The following is a 21,602-nucleotide window of genomic DNA, read 5'->3' on the forward strand; positions in this document are numbered from 1 at the left end:
TCTTGTTTCTATTTAAAGTTTGTATACAACACTTTAATATAAGAATTATATTCTATTTACTGTGCTTATTTTTAGTTTTCTGTATGTGAATCGTGCAGTCATTTTCCTAGTTTATAGGAAGTGTGTTTTCCATTAGCTCCAATGCAAAATCAATTATGGATGTGTTATGTAGAAACCTGCTTTAAATATTCCCCTAGCTTTCTGTAGGCTTCCCGAAGAGTTACAGTTTCTAGGTGCATTGTTTACTAGGCCATGGGTATGTTTTGTCATATGTTGAAAGATCACACCAGCTATAAAAATAAGATGGTGAATAAAAAGCCACGAAAGCTATAAACATCTGTAAAAGAAGTTCTCTAGGCAAGGCTGCTCGTTAGAGGGAAACTCGGGGCATTTTGATTGTGTGCAGCTGGTGGCACATGAACTTCCAGAAACGGGGCCATTAAGGGGAGCTGTTAGATATATGGCAGCCACCCTGTGGGCCATAGATCTGTCCCCTCAGCTGTGTGTAATAGCAGCCCGTGGGGCTGCTCTCATGAAGCTTCCCCTGATTCCACCTGCGGCTCTGTCGTGAACTGGATGTTTTATGGAATAGGGTAGTCCTCTTTTGGTCACAAAACCAGTCTTACCAAGAGAATTAGCTGGCTCCTAGTAAAGTGGAAAAATCTATAAATATCAGCATGGGCTTCACAGTTTCTGCCACCCTGAAGAGCAGGTGTCCAGGCTGACCTCTGGTCCATGTCAGGGCCACCGCAGGATGCTTGCTGCCTGGAGCTCTCATTTATTTTTCTTGGAGGACCTTTTGTGTGTAATACCATGTAAGGTATGATGCTGAGCCAACTAGACAAGAGCACAAGAGACCCCCTCCTCTGGACAGGAATCTGAGTGAAGAGCATGGGTGTGCAGGTCTCAGGGGAGAGGAGGTGGGTGTCAGGAATCTACTTGTGAGAATGTGTATCTGTGGCTGGCAGTGGGACCGGGTCTTGGAGCACTGGTCTTCTCTGAGCAGGCATTTCTGAGTGTTTCTGACTTCTGAGATGATTAAATGTTTACAGGATCCATCTTTGTGATACCAGAAACAGTTTCCCAACCCCCCCCCCCCACAAGATCTTTGAAGCAGAGGGAGAACGATGATGTTTTAAGTTTTAGAATAAAATGAAAACAACTTTGTAGTTTCCTTTAACTTTTTGTAAGGAAATATTTAAACCCACAGAAACAGAGTAGGAGAGAGAATCAACATGGAGCCTAACTCAGATACAACAAACATTTTTTTTTTCCATTTATAACCTCTCCACTACCCCAACCATAAGATTTAGAATTTGTATATATAATACTAAAATGACATTTAATCCAAGATTTAGATGTAATTCTCTTGGTAGTTATCTTTTGTATAAGTTGTATGATATAATTTGTTCACTTAGAAGATGATACAACTGAATCATGGGGATCTGTGATCAGACATTTTTGGTCTAGACCCATGCTAGCCAACATGTGGCTTAAAGACTGGTACCGACACACAAACTCTTTGTTTCTGGCCCATGGTGAGATAGGTATAGAAATTGTGAGGAAGTACCGAGGACTTTTGTAACATTTTGGCATTGTTGTACATCCACGTGTATGGTCTTTTTTTAGTAATTCAGTTTCATCCTACTTTGCCACAGTATCAGTCAGCAACACACTGAGAGAAATACAATCTTTCACTGCAAATAATTCAGAAAGTACTCTTCTGTATGGCATTTCTGTGATTTTGCCTTTGAGAGGACATTTGACAACATCTGGAGATATTTTGAGTTGGCACCATTGAAGAATAAATTTGGAGGGGAGAGGTATGTGCTACTGACAATCTAGTGGGTACATAGGACAGCTCCCTAACACAAAGCATTATTGTACCCTAAGTATCAGTGGTACTGAGGTTGAGAAATCCTGCTCTAGACCACTGTGGAGGGCTTAGGCTGTCTGTGCCTTGCCTAAGGAAGGTTTGGCAAATGGGTCTTACCAGGCTGACAAAAGTCTGAGGCTGTTTGTAAGTGACCTGCCCTTACATGAGAGTCTCTACATTCTGCTTTGGAAATTAGCGAGACCTTTTGCAGATGGAAGAGTTTGACGGTTAAATGATTTTGTCCCAAATGTTATAAAAATATGATGCTTTTACATTTAGTCACAAGTTGTCCATTTCACCTCTTCCAGGGTTTGTAATGTGCCCAACAGAAGAAAGTCAGCCACTGCTGCAGCAGCTGAGAAAATGGGGAACTAGAGATTTATTAAATTTTTGTTTATTTAGAAATTTCATATTTAAGAAATTTACGCCAAATCCCTGTGTTATGAGGTTTTTAAGATTTTCTTTTAAATTTAGAAACAAGAAATAATCATCTGACAGAAGACATCATTTTTCTGAACTCTGATAGGGGAAATATTAATAGCTAGAAATATTTAGTCTAGAAAAGATAATCAAATGAAGTTAATTTGGAACAAAAGATAACTTTTATATCCAAATATACTTATGTGTATGTGTGTGTGTGAGAGAGAGACAGAGACTTATTTCCACATCTGATTCCTCTTCAGTGAGTTTCTTCTCTCAGATTGTATTTGATGTTCAGGTTGCTCACGTGTGGAAGTTATTTCATCAACAGCATGGACACTCTGGCCTGAGTAAGACAAATAGAGGAAAGGTTTGTCCATCAAGTATATCCACATACTGTATAACAACCAAGAAGCCAGTGTTTCGCTCATAGGTTGAACCCTGTCATAAGCCAACTGTGTTTATGTATGGTCAAAATACCACAGGTTCTGCCTGTCCTTATCATCCTCACTCGTTGGCCTGTTTTAATTGCTTACTAATTCTTATTTCTCAATTATCAGAGTCAGGCCACCAGGGTCATGAAAGAACACTTTTTAACCATCATTCTATGACTTCCTTACACCATTTACCTGACCTTTGACTACAAGGGGAAAAGCTCACTTGTTATATTTTCTGTTTCTATTTGATTGGGCCTAACATAAAACAATCAAGGTAATAGTCACAATGCCTACCTATGGCATGCAGATAATCTACCCATGATCCATCCTTATCTTTGTTAGTCTGTAGTGGGGGGCATGCTTCTTTATCTCCTGGCAAGCAATCCTTAGCTAAACTAAGAGGAAGACTGATAAATTACTATTTTAAAGAACTTCAACATTCAGATCCCTCCAAGATTTCTTAAAAATGTGACTTTGTTTCTAAAATGGTTCTGAGATTTATTAATTCAGTTCATGTTGGGAAAAAAGATAACATTTGAAGTTATTTTTTTATATGGATGGTCATTAGCAATACAAAAATAGGACTTATTATTAGCTACATAACAAGGTACAAGGTGTAGAGCTCTATAAATCTTACCTTCTGAATGAATTCTGCCAAATGCTGTTTGATTAAAGAGAACTGATTAGACTACTGATTAATTCTGCTTTTGACAGATTACACAGTTTAACTGACAAATAGATTGCCTCCGTTTAGTAATGATTCCCCAGTTATGATGACAAAGGACAAGCTATTTGTCAGTTAAACTGTGTAATCATTCAGAAACAGAACTAATCAAGGACCTAATCATTTTGTCTCCAGTTAAATCCAGCTAATGAGTTAAAATATGTAATTTATACTACATATTCCCCTCAGAAACAGTGTTACAATTTCCGTGATATTTTATTGAATCAGATTTTGTGCCCATATTAAAGATTTTTGTAATGGAGGGAGAGATGGAGGAAGAGAACTAGTGGAGTTAGGAGAGGGTTAATGTTAAATGCTGCTAGTGTATGGGTTCTTCGTGGGGGAGGAGCGACAGGGCCTTTGGAAGTCCATTGGTATCCGAACTTGCTTAAACACTTCAGCCACACCAGCCTGTAGACTGTGGAACAGTGTGTACTTGGGAAGGTGGCAGATACCTCAGCCTTACCTCTGCTGCCTAACCTGACTATAAGAACTCAAAGATTTCTTAAGTTTTCTATGTCACATGGTCTCTTGCTGCATCCACCACTATGTAGCTGTCTAGTCCCTGTCATCCTCAGTGAACCTTATAGTAAGGGCAGACAGCGAAGATTAGAGACTGAAGTTCTCTTCCTTCCTTGCACACAAGCGTGGATTCTTCTAGACTGAGAAGTTAGGGGTAGGGATATTTAGGAATGCCCTAGAGGTGACATCGATTTTTTTCACAATTGCCAGAGAAAAAGAGAGGAAGAACAGATTTAGGTGTCTTTGTACCACTCAGCTTACTCTCTGTGCCCAACTGCATTTACCGTAGGAGAGGTGGTATTTCTTTCATATGGCAGACTAGGAATAATTGGGAAGAAATTAATAAAGAAGGGGGATGAGGGTTTTGTTTTGCTTCTCTTTTTCTGAAAAATAAAATGCACTTTTTTTCTTCTTCTTCTTTCTGTTCATTTGGTTTTCTTAAATTTGAGATGAGTGACCTGTGATCCTCCGGCTCTGCCTTTGGTATATATGCTGGTTACTAGGTCAGGAATTCCCTCACACTTGCTTTGGTACCATTCTCTGTAAATTGGAATCTTTTCAGGAATGCCTGAGTGGCTCAGTTGGTTAAGTGTCTGACTCTTAATTTCAGTTCAGGTCATGATGTCAGGTTCGTGGGACTGAGCCCTGCATCAGGTTCAAATGCTCAGCACAGAGTCTGCTTGTGATTCTCTCTCCCTCTGCCCCTCCTCCCACTTGCTCTCACACACTTGCAGGCACACATGCTCTCTATCTCTCTAAATAAATAAGTAAAATCTTTAAAAAAAAAAAAAAAAAAAAAGAAAAGAAAAGGAATGTTTTCAAGGGTGAGCATTAAAGTTCTTTCCAAGAAGCGGTACATGGCATTCTAGCCAAATCTGTCAGGGAATTATAACTTTCTTTGCACTATCTTCAGGAAAACTACAGATTGTTTAAGACTTGAGGATAAAAGAGATGGACAGACATATGAAAGGCAATCATGGGTTCTTCCTACTATACTTGCTATGGCCTAAGGACTTAGAGAACCTTTCTTTCTAGACTGACGTATAAGTGTGATTACAAAGTCCTTTGTGAGTTAATAATCTTAGGACAAAATCCCAGGGAATCTTTGGCTTCAAATGGTTACTGGTAGAAAAGAGTGAATCCAGGCAGACCCAGAACTACTCCATCAAATGGGTCCCTTTTCCAACTATAATTCTCATTTTTTTTAAATTGGAGGAACCTAACATTTTAAATTTCAACTCCACCTCCCTGCCAACACACACATAGAAACATGTGATTGTTCTTTTATAGGTGAAAATGAATAATAAGTGAAGGTAATATAATTTCAGTGGCATTTGTAAATAAAGTGTATTAAAATAATCAACAGTGATTATTTGACAAAGACCAATTTGAAAAATACTAATGTATGAGGGGGTGAGTGTGTGTGTGTGTGTGTAAAGTGTTACTTATTCAATCCGAGCCAATGCGTAATAACACATTTGAGTTTTTGAAAACTTGTGATAACTGCAAAACCCTTGTCTTGCCAGAATCTCCATATGCTGGCTCAGAACCTTTTTCAGCACCCATGGGGCACTGTAGGGTGCTTACCCACACAGTACCTGCTAAGAGGAAATTTAGGAATGAATGAGAAGAATGTTCTTAATCAGTGATGCTCAGACCTTGTTTTTCACTGCCTTTTTCTCCTGGAAACTTCACGTCACTCTCTTAGGATGTTATCCTGATAATTGGTCCTGTCTTGGGTTGTTTCCTGACAGATACTTACCTGTCATTGCAGTTGCCACAGTGATGTGCCTTTTCTTTACAAGATCTTGTCCTGTGGGTAAATTGTGGGTAGGGAGAAGACCTTTCCTTTTTTTTCTTTTCATATACATCATATTGATTTATCTTTATATGTTTTTAAAATATAAGTTTAAGTAAAATGTTTGGATATAATACAAGCCCCAGGAACTCCAGGAAGTTTCTGATTTAAATACTTACAGTTACATTTTCAAGTTTTTCTTAAACAAAAACAAAAACAAAAAACCCTGGGCAATATTTGAAGAAATAATAGGCACCAAAAACTTTGCAATATGTGAAAAGAGATTGTGTTGATTTAGACTAGATGAAAAAAGCAGTAAACATATTTTTTGGACTGCCAAGAAAATGCAGTTTTTCTGTTAACTTTGAACAGTCGTTTGAAATATAGAGGCCCTATACAAAACACCTATCCTTGCTGGATATATTAAAGCAAATAACAAATATCTGAACTTGTGTGTGTAGTGGGGAAGCAGCAGTAAACCCCAGGATCCAACAAAGCAAACTGCAGCTATATGCCAGAGTGATAAGGTGAGTTGAGAATGAGAACACCTTCGGGGTGTTTGCCAGTATTTGTAAACTCAAGTTTCTGTTTTTAATGGTGATGGAAAAGGAAGCAAGCTCTGGGCTTAGGTTATAGGGCGAAGATGGAACCACATCCCACCACAGTGTTGGGACCTAGGAAAATGATACTCGAAATGAAATCAGGAACTGGAAATAATCTACCTTGGCAAATGGAGGTGCTTTGTACATTTAATTATCTCAGAGTAATTGCTGGCTAGAGAAAGAGTTCTCCTTAGAGTTTGTAACCACAGTCTTTCCCTTAAGTGTGTTTAGAGTTCAGACTTAAAATGCTTCCCTGACCAGAAAACCCTAAGGCAAGAAATAAACTTAAAATGGTCTTTGATTGATAGCATCCCAGAATGCCTGGCAGAAGCAAACACAAATGCTCTCTGGAGGGACTTACCCTCAACCTAGGGGTCACAGAATTTTAACAGATAAAGACCACCAGACATGAGCCCATGATTCCAAATTCCAAAAACACCCAAGGAAACAAGAGCCGTGAGCAGGAGACAGGAGAAACCACAAATAGCAGAATTAAATTTCCAAAAGACTTAAGATAATAATTTATCAGATGAGGCAAATTATACAAATGTCTAGAATATTTTGAAATAGACATAAGCAAACATGAGTAAAAAATAAGATTTTGTCAAAAATTAAGCATAATTGAAAAGAATCAAATAATTTACAAAAGTTTAAAATATAATATAAATTAAAAACTCAGATGAAACTATTAATAAGTTATTCATACCTGAAGATAATTGATCAACTAAATCTAAGGAAATTACATATGGCACAATACAAAGAGATGAAATGGTTAAGGGACATGAAAAATAGAGTCTGTTATTCATCTAATTGGATTTCTAGACTTTCATTTAATAGAAAATGAGAAATAAAGTCATTTTCGATCCAATAAAAACAGAATTTACCATCATCAGATCCTCTCAAAGTCAGATAAGAACGGATGAGAAGTGAAGAAGTTGTTAAGCATATATAAATCTAAACCACATTGATATGTAAAGTAATAATGATTCTGTATCGGGGTTAAAAATCAAGACACAAATAAAATACTGCTACATGTAACATGTAAGACAGGAGCATTCTTCAGGACTTGTTATTCAGTAGGATAAATTTTAAATTGTGTTAAATGTATATGGTAGAATTGTTAAGGATAACCACTAAGAGAAATAGTGCACGTAACTTCTCTGATAATACAGGGGGGAAAATCATCAATCTAAAACATGTAAGAAAATATAGGGGAATCCTGAGATTAAGAGTCTTTTATGGTTTATCTCCCTCTCTGATTTTGTCTTGTTTCGTTTTTCCCTCCTTTTCCCTATGATCCTCTGTCTTGTTTCTCAAATTCCTGATATCCGTGAGATCATGTGATAATTGTCTTTTCTCTTATTGACTGATTTCACTTACCATAATGTCCTCTAATTCCATCTGCATCATTGCAAATGGCAAGATTTCATTTTTTGATGAAAAATCAAAAAAATATATATATAAATATCAAAAATATAATATATAAAAATATATACATATATATATATATATATATATATATATATCTCACTCTCACATCTTCTTAAACTTACCCCTAAAATCTGATGACAGTGTTATCCTGAAGGTTTCATTCCCGGGAATGCCTCTGAGATAGTGAACAATTTGCACCGTCTAGTTTAGGGGTCGCAAACTCTCTTGGTCCATGACGCCCTTAGTATCTCAGTGAAATTTTGCGGCCCACCAAACCAGAAGAAAACCTAAGAGTTCAGTTGTTTTAGTAGTTAGATCATGTCAACCATTGAGAACCCAGCCTTGCAAAGGTATGATGTAATTAAAAGAAATGTGCTACAGTCTCATGCTGGAACTGTGAACTGCCATGAGCAAGTAGTTCGGTTTGTCCAGCAGAGGTGGAGCAGTGCTGTTCCTCACAAGCATTTAAAATAACTCATGATACCCCTCTGGATTTGCTGTGGCACCCTACAGAACTAGATAAAATACCACCCCACTGCCAGCTTACCTTAGTAGGGAAGGCTCTAAGTTCACTCAGATTCATGGTGATCTCTTTCCATTGACTGCAGGAGAAGCCATACAAGTGCTCAGAGTGCAGCAAAGCCTTCAGCCAGAAGCGAGGCCTGGATGAGCACAAGAGGACGCACACTGGAGAAAAGCCTTTTCAGTGTGACGTGAGTTTGGTTTCTTTTTTCTTTCCCCAGTGTCCTCCAGTAACAGATGTGCTAGAAGAGTACGTGGGTGTGTGTGTGTGTGTCTGCACATGATGTGTGTATGTATGAGTGTGTGTGTGTGTGTGTATGTTTTGCAGGCTGGTCTTTCTGTTGAGATCTTGCGCTGCTGGTATGTTTTGATTGTATGATCCATGTAATGGGGTCGTTTTGTTCATCCTAGTTTGTTTTGATTGTATGATCCATGTAATGGGGTCGTTTTGTTCATCCTAGTCTGCTGGCAGCAAATAAACTCCGATTTTCTTTAAGGCATGCTTGCATTCTTTTTTAATGCAATTGAGTTGTTCTTTCAAGATAGAAGTGTGTGATGATTCAAGGCAGCTTTCATGTATCTACCCAGAGCTTTGATAGGTTCATGATACTTAAATCAGAGATTCAACTTGTTATAGATACTATTTATTTCATTACAGCCTAACCATCAATTTCTAAAACATGAACAAACTCCTTTGTTTCAATAATATTGCTAATTGTTTAGATTTTCTGCTAATGACATTTGAATTGAAGTGAAATTATAAACACAGTTGTTTACACAATTTATGAAAGGAAAAATACTACCACCGTCAGTAAAATGAATCTGAGTGTTGTTAACTAATTAAGGGAAAATATTGGTTTCTCAATAAACAGTGTCACAATTCTGTATAAGATTGACAACCGACAGAAGATTGACAAAGGCTTTAGGGAAAACACTTGGATGCTTTTTTTGCTAACACAAAAATAGCAAGAAAGCATTAATGTACCTCAGTGGAAGAAGGAACATTAAAGTTGTAGTGTGTGAAATTGCACAGTAGAGAATTCTCTTTAAATGTGGAGGGAAACTCAAGGACTTGGTCCCATTGGCATATCCCAACAGATCAAGTATGGTGTAAGCAGTCCACATGTATGGAAACTCACAAACGCAAGATGTTTTCCTTGTCCATCCATGAAACTTTGGTGGTAAGGTTAAGGCAACAATGTTACTCCCGTTGGGCCTACTCATAAAAATAGCTCTATGAACAGTGAACTTCTTTAAGGCAAGAAGTACTTGCAAAGAAGGAAATGTACACATGTAGCTCTATCCTGAACCAGATGTACAGCCCCAACTTTATAATTTCAATTGGTTTAATTCATTAGTGCTTTTATTGGAAACATTTTCATATAGGCAAAACCTGTTTAGATTACTTAATTCTACAGCTATACAAATAACTGATGGGGCATAGAAATTAAATATTAACGATATACAGACACCTTCCTACCATCACATTCAACTCAACTTTCATTTTATGTTCAATATTTTTGTCAACTACTTCCTAAGGTAAATGGGACCATGATGTTACTAAAAACAAAACAAAACAAAACAAAAAAACTGTAATGTTACAAGCATTATTTTTTTCAATTTACTTCTATCTCATCTATTTCTATCCTTTTTTCAAAAGTCTCTGGTTCTTATTTGTGGCTCAAACTGGTCCACCGAATAGAGATTGAGGGCCTCCAGAACCTCCCTGAAATGCAGCCTGCTCAGTAGAGGCTGTCTTTGTTCCAAAAGCTTACCCTCTTAACCTACTCATTTTGGATAGAAGTCATCCTTTCTCACCCATTCCCCGTCTTTCTTTTTCCTAATTAACACTCAAATCTATTACTTCCTCTTAGTTTCCAGTCCCACTAGCAGTGCATAGCCTGCACCCTCCCTGTGTTCTCCACCCAGCCAACGTAATGTTTTTAAATTGAGATAAAATTCACATAACATAAAATCAATAACTTTAAAGTGAACAACTCATTGGTATTGAGTACATTGACAATGTTGTGCCACCATCACCCCTATCTCGTGCCCAGGCATCAATGTCCCCAAATAAAATTCCCTAGCCACTAAGGAGATATTCCCTGCTCTCCACAGACCCTGACAAATACCAATCTTCTTTCATTTCAATAGATGACCTCTTATGGATATTTCATGTAAGTGAATCATATAGGATGTGACCTTGGTGACTGACTTCTTTTACTTAACATAATGTTTTCAGGGTTTATCTACTTTGTAGCTTGTAACAGTACATCACTCCCTGAATGATATTCCATTGTATGTATATACCACAATTTGTTTATTCATAATTGATGCACATTTGGGTTGTTTCTCCCTTTTGGCTGTTGTGAATTGCTCTGAGACGAACATGTGCCTACAGGTATTTAAGTACCTGTTTTAAATCCTCTGGGCCATATACCTAGGAGTAGAATTGCTGTGTCAAAAGGTGATTCTGTTCGATTTTTCAAGGAACTTCTGTATTGTTTTTCATAGTAGCTACGCCATTTTATATTCCCATTAGCAATGCCTGAGAATACCAGTTTTTCCACGTCTTTGTCAACGCTTGTAATTTTCTGTTTTTTTAAATTATAGTCTCCTTAGGGCATGTGAAGTGATATCTCATTGTGGCTTTGATTTAAAGTTCCTAAAGGATTAATAATATTGAGCATCTTTCTATATACTTGTTTGTTGGCATTTGTATCTTCTCTGGAGAAAGATCTATTCAAGTCTTCCCATTTTAAAATTTTGTTATTTGTCTTTTTGTTGCTGAGTGTAAGTGTTCTTTGCATTTTCTAGATACGTTATCTTTCACTTTTTTAATAATATCCTTTGATGCACAAAACTTTTCAATGTTGGGGGTGCCTAGCTGGCTCAGTTGGTAGAGCGTGCAACTCTTTATCTGGCGTTTTTTTTTTTTTGTTTTGTTTTTTTTTTTTTTAAGATTTTATTCATTATTTGACACAGAGAGAGATCACAGGTAGACAGAGAGGCAGGCGGGGGCGTGGGGAAGCAGGCCCCCCGCTGAGCAGAGAGCCCGATGCAGGGCTCGATCCCAGGACTCTGGGATCATGACCCGAGCCAAAGGCAGAGGCCCAACTCACTGAGCCACTCAGGTGCCCCTATCTGGCAGTTTTAAGTTTGAGCCCTACGTTAGATGCAGAGATCACTTTAAAAAAAAATAAAATCTTAAAGAAAATTTTTTCAATGTTGAAATCCAATTTATTTGGTTTTTTGGTTTTTTTTTTCCTTTTTCTCAACATGCTTTTGGTGACTAAGACTAAGACTTGTCAATTTTAAGGTCATGAAGAGTTACTCTCCTGTTCCTTTCAAATTAAGTTTGATAGTTTAACTCTTACACTTAGGTTTTTGATCTGTTTGCTTTTTGAATGTAGTGTGAAGTAGGGGTCCATTCTTTTGCATTAGTTTCTAGTTTTTCATCATTCAATGTGATGTTAGCTGTGAATTTTTTATAAATGCCCTTTACTATGTTGAAGAAGCTCTCTTCTTTCCTAGTTTTCAATATTTTTATCAAGACAGGATGTTGGATTTTGTCAAAGGCTTTCCTTCATCAACGGAGATGATAATTTTTTTAATCTTTTGTATTGTTAAAGTGGTGTATTACATTGTTTGATTTTCTTATGTTGATCAATTGTTGCAGTCTGGATAAGTCTGTTTGGTCATGACTTTGAATATGACCTGTTAGAGTTTTTGGTTTTTAGTTTTTTGTTTGTTTGAAGGTTTTGCATCTATATTCAAAAGGGATATTGGCCTATAGTTTTCTTTTCTTGTAATATTTTTGCCTGGCTGTGGTATTAAGATAATGCTGGCCTCACAGAATAAATTAGGAAGTATTCCCTCTTCTTTGTTATTTGGGAGAATTTGAGGGGATTATTGTTAATCCATCTTTATATTTTTGGTGGAATTTATCTGTGAAACTCTCTGGTTCTAGACTTTTCTTTTGGGAAGTTTTTTTCTTGTTGGGTGGGTTGGTTGTTTTTTTGTTTGTTTGTTTGCTTGTTTATTTGTTTTTTAATACAATCTTTTTACTTGTTACTGGTCTCTGGAGTTTTTCTGTTTCTGGAATCAGTTTTGATTATTTGTGTTCCTCTAGGAACTTGTTCATTTTGATGAAGTTCTAGAACCTAGGAGAGGTTCGGTGGGCTGAGGTCTGGAGCCGATGACCAAGAAAGAATTCTTGAGACATCTTTGGTGCAAAATGGTGGTTTATTAAAGCACGGGGACAGGACGCATGGGCAGGAAGAGCTGCGGCTGCCCCGGGTTGTGAGGGATGGCAGGTTATGTACCCTGCGGTTGGGGGAAGGTGAGGGGAAGGGAGGTTCCAGTGGAGTTTCATATGCTAAAGAGGGCCTACAAGGTGCCAGGATGTCCCAGGCCTGCCGGAGGCCTTGCCCTTGTGGCTGGATCAATGTTGTCTTTAGACCAGCCATTAAATTAAAATAGTTGGGAGACTTTTTGGTAGGGTGTCACAATCCTGCTATCAATCATCTTTGTTAGTGAGATTTAGGACATTTGTAAGCCAAGGGAGACTCCTGTCTTGCAGGATTGTGAGCTCTGCAAGTTAACTATTTGCTTATTGTTCATGGCAGTCAGGGCTGCCTGAGGAATGCTACACATATGACAGAGGGGAAGTGGATAGAGTGGGGAGGTACAAGGCGCCAGCTTTTGCTTTGTCTTCAGCCAGCCTCGTGCTCCCTCATCAATTGCATCTAACTTGTTGGCATACAGTTCATAGTATTCTCTTAAAATCCTTTTTATGTCCCAGTGTGATTGTCTCAAAGTAAACCTAATCATGCGCTTTTTTGTGACAGTGTCTCACAACCCATAGGGTAAAATCCACCTTCTTACTTGACTGAAAATTTATTCTGGTTTTTGTCAATTCTTATTGATGAGGGAGTAGGAGGCTGACTGAAGACAAAGCAAAAGCTGGCACCTTGCACCTCCTTTCTATCCGCTCCCCCTCAGTAATATGTGTAGCATTCCTCAGGCACCTCTGACCGCCATAAGAAACAAATAGATCACAATCCTGCAAGACAGGAGTCTCCCTTGGTTTACAAATGTCCTAGAGATCTACAAACAAAGAAGTTACCTTATCAATAGCACAATTTCCAGAGGCAAATATCTCAGTTCCTCAAGCCCTTAGGTCTCCCTCCCCACCATAAACAAAACTGAAGGAGGCTGAGGTAGAAGGAAATGTAAATATAGTTAAATCTCTTCTAAACCTAAATCACACTAACAATGACGCTTGATAGCAGGATTGTGACATCCCACCAAAAATCTCCCAACTATCTTGATGTTAATGACTGGCCTAAACAACATTGATCAAGCCTGGTAGGCCTCCTATATCCTGGCACCTTGTAGGCCCTCTTTAGCATATGAAAACTCCGTTGAAACCTTCCTTCCCCTCACCTTCCCCCAACCGCAGGGTACATAACCTGCCATCCCTCACAACCTGGGGCAGCTGCATCTCCGCCTGCCCATGGGTCCTGTCCCCCTGCTTTAATAAACCACCTTTTTGCACCAGAGACATCTTAAGAATTTTTTCAGAGCCGTCGGCTCCGAACCTCACCCCACCGAACCTGACCTAGGTTCTGGGACTTCATCATTATTACTAAAATTTTAATAATCTCTTATCTGTCAGTAGTCTGCATTTTATTTGTATGAACTCTGAGTCTTCTGAAGCAGTGACGCTTTTCTGCATCTCTGTCCCTTGTCCCATGTGGTATCATGCACCACTTCCTCCTCCTGGAAAGTCCTCTTTAGTTTTTGTTCACACTTCCTGATTAGGATTTACAAACACACACAAAAAACACAAACATGTAGGAAATTTGAGTGGCATTTGAGCAAAACTGTAAAGAAAAAAGCTGATTTATGTTGACCTCAGTTCTTTATAATATTTCTCAAATGCCTCTTCACTCATCAACACTAGCCCCTTAGATGCCAGGTCATGGTATCTAAGGGGCTTAGATTCCATGTCGTACAGCAACCCCAATGTGCCACAGGTATTGAGCTTCTAATATCTTTGCTACTATCCCTAGGGTGAGGACTTCCAAATCTCTCTTTCTCCTGCCTGGGTTTCTCTTCTGAACTCTAGGCAGATACTTTGAAGCTGCCTGGAAGACATCTCTCCTATATTTCAGACTGAAATCAGTATCTCCCCAGCCTTCTCAGCTACTCAACATGTTCTCTTTACCTGTACATCTTTCTGAGGGTCCCACCATCTCCATTTAACCCAAACCAAAGCTCTGAGGCTTGTGCCAGACATTTTTTCCCTAAGCTGTGACCAATAGCATCATCTAGTTGAGCTTCTATTGTGAGAAAGACACAGTGATCTAGTTTATATATACTCTTACTGATCTGCCCTCTACCCCAGAAGTACCCAGGTGTTATTTCCACCTCTGCGAAACAAATGAGGCTCACTGAAGTTGAGTGACCTACCTCTTCCCTACCAAGTCAGGATTCTAGGGTCCAAACTTAACTAGCTCTCACATTCATTCCCGGCAACTCCTGACAATCTTTCCTTCTGTATATTTTTCAAACTTATTATCTTCTTTAAATTTTCGTTGCCACTTTCACTCCTCTTTTTCTCACCTCTGACCTCCAATCCACTAGCAAATCCAATTGGCTGTACATTTAAAATAAGTTGAGAATCAGAACACTTTTGACATCTCCCCAGCTACATCTTAGTCTCCTACAGTAATGCAGTTGTTCCTTAATTTATCTGTCTTTGATCTTTGCTCCTCCCAGTCTGTCCTAAGCTTGCCACACAGAGTGATCTTTCTAGAACCTGATTCACATTTTATATATTTTAGATATAGATTGCATATGTATTATATTTCACTCCTTTGCTCAAACCCTCCAATGACTGTCCTTCCCATTTAGAGTGAAAACCGAAGTTCTACCACGGTCTGAAAGTCCCTACAGACCTGCACCCCCACCTTTCTGCCCCTACCCCTCTGACTTCACCACCACCATCCACCTCACTCTGGCCACATCACTTCCTTGCTGTTTTTCAGACACACTAAGTATATTTCAATGAAGTGGGCCCCTTTCTTTCTTTCTTTCTTTCTGGCTCCTTCCCTGGACTGGGATACCCTTCTTGGGTACCTTTATAACCTTCTCCTATACTTATTTCAATTCTCTGCTAAAATTCTTCTCTTCCTAATTTCCATTACTTTCTTAACCCTTACACCATATTCTTCTTTGCCTTCATGATACTTACATCTACCTGAAATATTATATGTTTGTTGGTTTAATTTTTTATCATCTATCTATTATGTAAGTTCTATGACAAAAGAGCTTTTTTCTTTCTTGTTCTTTGTCATGTCCCCACGCCTAGAACATTGCCTGGCATATAAAGAAACGTTTAGTGAATATTTTTAAAAGCATGAATCAATGAAATAGTAAGTGCTATCTTAGTTGATATCCAAGTAATTTCTGGCTTAGAGTAGAATCATAGTACTGGCCGTGCTAACTCCAGTGTCATACTCTGAGCTTAGTACTAAATGATATTTTCGTTTTAGTCTCCATTCAGAATCCTTTAATGAATCCCCACAACTTGGAGAAGATCTTTCCAGTGTCTTATTATGATTACCAGGATCTCCAGAGTTTGGCTCCAGCCTTCAACTCTAACTTCTTTTTCAGGTTTTTTCTCTTACTTATTTATGTCAATGTGTTGCTCCAATAATCTATTTCTTCAGCCTTAGTGTAATGTTTTCACCTCTGCACCTAGGCCTTGCTTCTTATACCCCTGTACCTTTGCATGTTCTCTTCCTTCTCCCTGGGATATCATTCCCTACCTTATAACATGACAACATCCATACATCCAGGAAGACTTGATTATCCTCTCTTCTGTTCCTTCTCCTAGTGATATGTTCATGGCATCAAAAAATATTCTCTTTAAGACTATGGATTCCACAGGGCAGGACAGAGTACTCTCTGTCATTCTGTTTCTAACTGAAGTGGCAGGGAACATTTATATTATTGATAAACATTAACTGAAGATGTTTGTATAGAATTCTAATATTATCTCTCAAGGTACTTTGATAAATGTGTTGTTTCACTTCATTTTAAAACAAAATCAGTTTATTGCCAGTCTAGAGAAAGAAAAAACATTTTCCTATTCTTTGACAGGTGAATTAATACTAATTTGGAGTAGGTGGATGGGTTGGCTAAGAACTTAAAGTGGAAATAAAGAAAAGGAAGCATTCCTGTTGCACTATTTGAATTCTTTCATGCTTTCCCATAATTTTAAAATGACCATGAATGTCCTTGCATTTGATTTATACAGAACATCAGTTTGAACTCTCTTAGTTCATGAAAACATAGCTTTTAATGTGTAGGAAGTCACTTTCACAACTGTGATATCAGCTACCTGGCCCTCATTCAAAAATCCATTGGGTTGTTCTCATCACAGCTCCTATGTGGAGCTTCTAGGATTCCTTAATTCAGTGCCATTATCAATGACTTCAGGATCTTGCTCAACTTCCTTTCCATTTCTTCAGCTTGCTGCTATTGCAATTTTCCTATGGTGACCATGTAAGTGAACTTGACTTATATCCCTCACAATACACTGGTGGGCTGAACTGAGAACCTCCTTTATTTTTTCAAAGAGGTTTTTATTTTTTAAAAATAGTGTCAGCCAGGCAAATGGAAAAAGTACAGTCAGCTCACATATCTTTGTTTGAAGTTCGAGCCTTTAATAATAGTCTGTCCTTGGGGTTGTAAAAACTCTGAACCCAGACTGCGTGGGTTTAAATCCTGGAAACCACTTCCTAGTTCTGTGACCTTGGGTAACCAGCTTGAGACACTGAAGTGACTGTGTCAGTTTCCTTCTGTAAAATGAGGTTCATAGTACTAATATCTGCCTAAAAGGGTGAGGTGAGGCTATCACAATTTAGTGTTTATAAATTGCAAAGAGTGGTTCCTGGCACATAATGAAAGCTGATGTTAGCCCTTCAACCTAGTCCCTGTGCCAAACATTGAACTGAGACAGTGAACTAGACACTATGTCCCCTCTGCTCACAGAACTCACATTTCTGTGGGGTATAGACATTGAACAAATAAACCTGAATAAATACCTAATTGCATTCTGTGATAAAGACTGAGAAAAATTTTAAAAAGGAGAAGGCGGGCACCTGGGTGGCTCAGTGGGTTAAAGCCTTTGCCTTTGGCTCAGGGTATGATCTCAGGGTACTGAGATCGAGCCCCATATCGGGCCCTCTGCTCGGCAGGGAGCCTGCTTCCTCTTCTCTCTCTGCCTGCCTCTCTGCCTACTTGTGATCTGTCAAATAAATAAATAAAATCTTCTAAAAATAAATAAATAAACAAACAAACAAACAAATAAATAAATAAAAAGAAGGGTGAGGCATAAAAGAATATTTAAGGAAGAATTCTCAGAGAAAGTAACTCTAAGTAACCTAAAAGATGAGAAGGAGTCAGCCACAGGGAAGAGAACATCCAGGCTCAGGAACAGTATATATCATGGCCTGTAGGAAGGAACTGAGTCTGGGTATTAGGTAAGAAGGCATGTGGAGCTGGAGCATCGTGAGAAAGAAGGGATGCAAGTGAAGTTGCAGAGCAAATTGATGTGCCTTTTCACCATGGTAAGGAATTTATTTTGAATCTACTTTCAGTGGGAAGCCAGTGAGGAATTTTGTATCTATTGTTCATTAATTGTTCATTACATGGGGCTTAGAGAAGGAACCAGGGAAATAGAAAATAGAGGATACATTATAATTCTGTGTTATTTATGATAACAAATTTTGATTATACTTGTAAGGCCGTTTGAAAACTTAGAGTTTCTTTTACTTGAAAATAATCTCTATAGTTACCTTCTTCGATCTCTGGAATTATTCCACAGCCTTTGATGTACTTACATTGCTCATAAGACTTTTACCTATCTATCTAACATCTTGTCTACCTTTATTTTTTTAAGTCAACAAATATTCATGCAATGACTACTCTTACCCTAATGTTTCTTAGACCAGTAAGGAAGCGATTAAAAAAAAAAAATCAGTAATAAGTAATTACATTCAGGGTAAGTGTTAAAAGGGAAAAGTAAAAACTACTATGAAAGCAATTAACAGAGGATTTCTGGCAGACAGATCATATAGGCTTCCCTGAGGAATCAGTAAGAGGAAGCTGCCTCAGGAGAAGTGAGAAAGTACTGACGCAGGAAGACCTTACATCTTCTGTGGTAATTTAATATTTTTATTGGAATGTTAATGTCTGTTAGGCCAGGTGTCAATGTGGCAGAGCTTATATGAAGTAAACATGTTAGATGACTTAGTTAAATGAGTGTATGTAATAAGAAATCAAGAATTAGAGTTGTGGGTTAAAAAACTTCCAGTTAGGGTGCTTAAAACAATGTTAACCTTTTACTTCATAAATGGGACTAAATCGAAGGGATCACTGGTAAGACATGTCTTGTGCTATTTACATCATATGGAGCGATGCCCTCTGGGCCATTAGCCTTTTTGTTTAACATGTTTAATATGAAATCGTCAATACACTCCAAGAAGAAAAACATTGTTCCTAAGGAGTTATATTTCTAGACATATTTAAATACAGTAGCAGAGGGGTATAAAGGACACACACATTAAATGCAAACAGCTTTTGGGAACTATAATTAATTTTCTTTACCCTTTAGTTGGGATGTTAAATTCCATTTATTTCAAGCAATTTTTGTTTTTGTGCCCATCAGTACATACTTGATAATAGGACGATGCATAATGTACATTGTATAAATGATAAATTGGCATATCTTCAGGTTTTTCAGCATAATATGATTGGTATCTTTGGGTCTTTTCTAGGTTTGTGACTTGGCTTTTAGCCTAAAGAAAATGCTGATCCGACACAAGATGACTCACAATCCCAATCGTCCACTGGCAGAATGCCAGTTTTGTCATAAGAAGTTTACAAGGAATGACTACCTCAAAGTGCACATGGACAATATCCACGGTGAAGTTGACAGCTAATGGTAGCTGTAAAGGAATTAAACCATTTAGAAGGGCTCCTAATATGAAACCCAGATTTCTGTCACCTGATTAGCATAGCAGAAGTAGCTTAAAGTAATTCACTGGTCTCATAGTTCTTATTTGCCTACCTTTAGAGTTTGTAGATGCTTATGAAAAAAAGAAAGAAAAGGGAAAGAAAGGAAGAAAGAAATAAAGAACGAATATCCTACTTCTGCCAAAAAATGGTACAAGTTTGTAGTCTTGCAAAATACTACTTGTGCTCTATTTTATAAAATGGAAAAGGGAGTCGTGGCTTTCATTCTGGGCCACCTCTCTGTAATGAACACATTTAACACACTTTTTATTGGGCCTTTTTATTTTATTGTCATCTTTGTGTATGCACGTGCTGGTTATTACAACTGGCTACTACTGATTTAGCCAGAAAGAAATTAATATACCAAAATATTTCATTGCAGATGAGGATAAGGTCAAGAGTTTTTAAAGCATCAAGCATGATAACATGATAAAACTTGCTATTTTGTGAAACAGACCAAAAGTTGATCTTATTTATAGCTCCCTACAATAGTTCAGTTTAAAATAAAGAGATATTTAAGAACTAAAGCATCTATTGAATTATTTTCATTTTAGACTATTCTAACATTATTTCCTCTAATTATTTAGATACAGACATTCATGGTCTGTAGTACTTTCATAAGATCTGTATAAGACCGTACATTTAAATATATATCAAACTGATCCTCCTGAGTTTATACCAGTTATCTTTAGAAATTTACAATATACAAATCTATGTAACTAAAAATTGAAACAAAGTAGGTACTCAGTATTTGTTGACTGACAGTGTCAGCCCATAGTGGCATTACAGTATTAGTTATGATGAACCTAGCCCTTTACCTTCTCATTCAGAACATGTTGGTGTGGATATAATAGAGTCCCCAGAGCATTAACATTCTGTTTTGCAAAAGACATTTTCCAGAATCTTGGCAGTATGTGATTCTGAAACACTCTTGAATTACCCACAGTTGTCCTATATAATTAGGAATCCAGAATAAAAAATACAGATCTGGCAACTGTTATGGTTGAAATTATCACTGATGCATAAGGGAAATTGAAGCAAGAAGCTTAATCTCTTCCTTTAGGTTATATTTCAATAACATACTTGAAAGCAATATACAATGAGCAACTTGTTTTGAGAGAAGGTTTGATAAAATGTAATAGTGATGTCAAAATAGCATGAAGGGATACAAAAACCAGAAGAAAATAAAAATGAAGTCCAAATCATGAATTTTTCTACTTAATACTCAGTCAAAAATAGGAAGTATAGTTTTAAGGGAATTGGTTCTAATGTTTTAAGGCTAGGTTATTTGAAGACACATTTCTTTGAAGTCAGGAATTTTGTTTTAGAATTATATTTTTGCTCAATTCAGTTTTAAAGAAAAACATAAAGATTCAGTATAGAGATTTAAACTCTAAAAATACTAAATTTGAAATTCAAGGGAGAAAACTTTTTAAAAATATAAATCTCAGATTATAATTTAGAAGATATCTAAGTATGGTTGTATGAAGCATTTTTTATCTGAAAATTATAGACTATATTTTATAAAAATAGATTTTGGTCTTGTTTCTCACTATGTCATTTGTTTCAACAGTATATTTTTAGATCTAAGATGTTTTCAATTTAACATGACAGTGTGCTTAATATCATTTGAATATAAAAGGACAGCTGTAAAATTGGGTAGTGTGTATTATTTAAGCACATTCCTTCCTTTGGATGCTACCTCCTGTGTATGGGAAGCTTCAGATCCCGATTATGTGATGAATGTGAAACTTGAAAAGAAGCCAAATCCAATTTTGTATAGTCTCAATGACTCAAAATTGACAGATCTGTTGTAATTGGAAATTACCCTTGAAACCATGTTGTCACCATGTTGCTGAATAAAACTGATGAGGAAGAGGTACTGGGCCTTATCAGACTAAGGTTCATAGTCAAGTAAACTTAAGAAAATGATGTGGAAAGACCTACTTGTCCAGAGTCTTTTCTTTTCAAAGCCCTGAAACCAAAACAAGTCCTTAGAAGACTGTCTGCTGTTACCTTTATCCAAAAGATGATTATTTATAAGCATTTCAGATATATTAGTATTCACATCCTGCAACTTTTAAATCACTCAGCAATTTCAAAAAGATGAGAACTGATTTTTTTTTTTTAAGGCTTGATTGAGAATTAAGAATATAAATAGTCACAGAGGAGAAGTCCT

General features: G+C 37.4%; 1 protein-coding gene across 1 annotated transcript in view; it reads left to right on the forward strand.

Annotated features, from left to right (window-relative positions):
* Positions 1–19,950, forward strand: part of PRDM5 (PR/SET domain 5) — a 224,758-nt gene extending 204,808 nt beyond the window's left edge. The window contains exons 15-16 of the mRNA XM_059169390.1: positions 8,419–8,523; positions 19,186–19,950. Of these exons, the coding sequence (XP_059025373.1) occupies positions 8,419–8,523; positions 19,186–19,350 (270 nt within the window). The 3' untranslated portion in view covers positions 19,351–19,950. The remainder of the gene's footprint in view (positions 1–8,418; positions 8,524–19,185) is intronic.
* Positions 19,951–21,602: the final 1,652 nt, after the last annotated feature.

The sequence above is a fragment of the Mustela lutreola genome, chromosome 1 (assembly GCF_030435805.1).
Source record: "Mustela lutreola isolate mMusLut2 chromosome 1, mMusLut2.pri, whole genome shotgun sequence".
NCBI lineage: Eukaryota > Metazoa > Chordata > Mammalia > Carnivora > Mustelidae > Mustela > Mustela lutreola.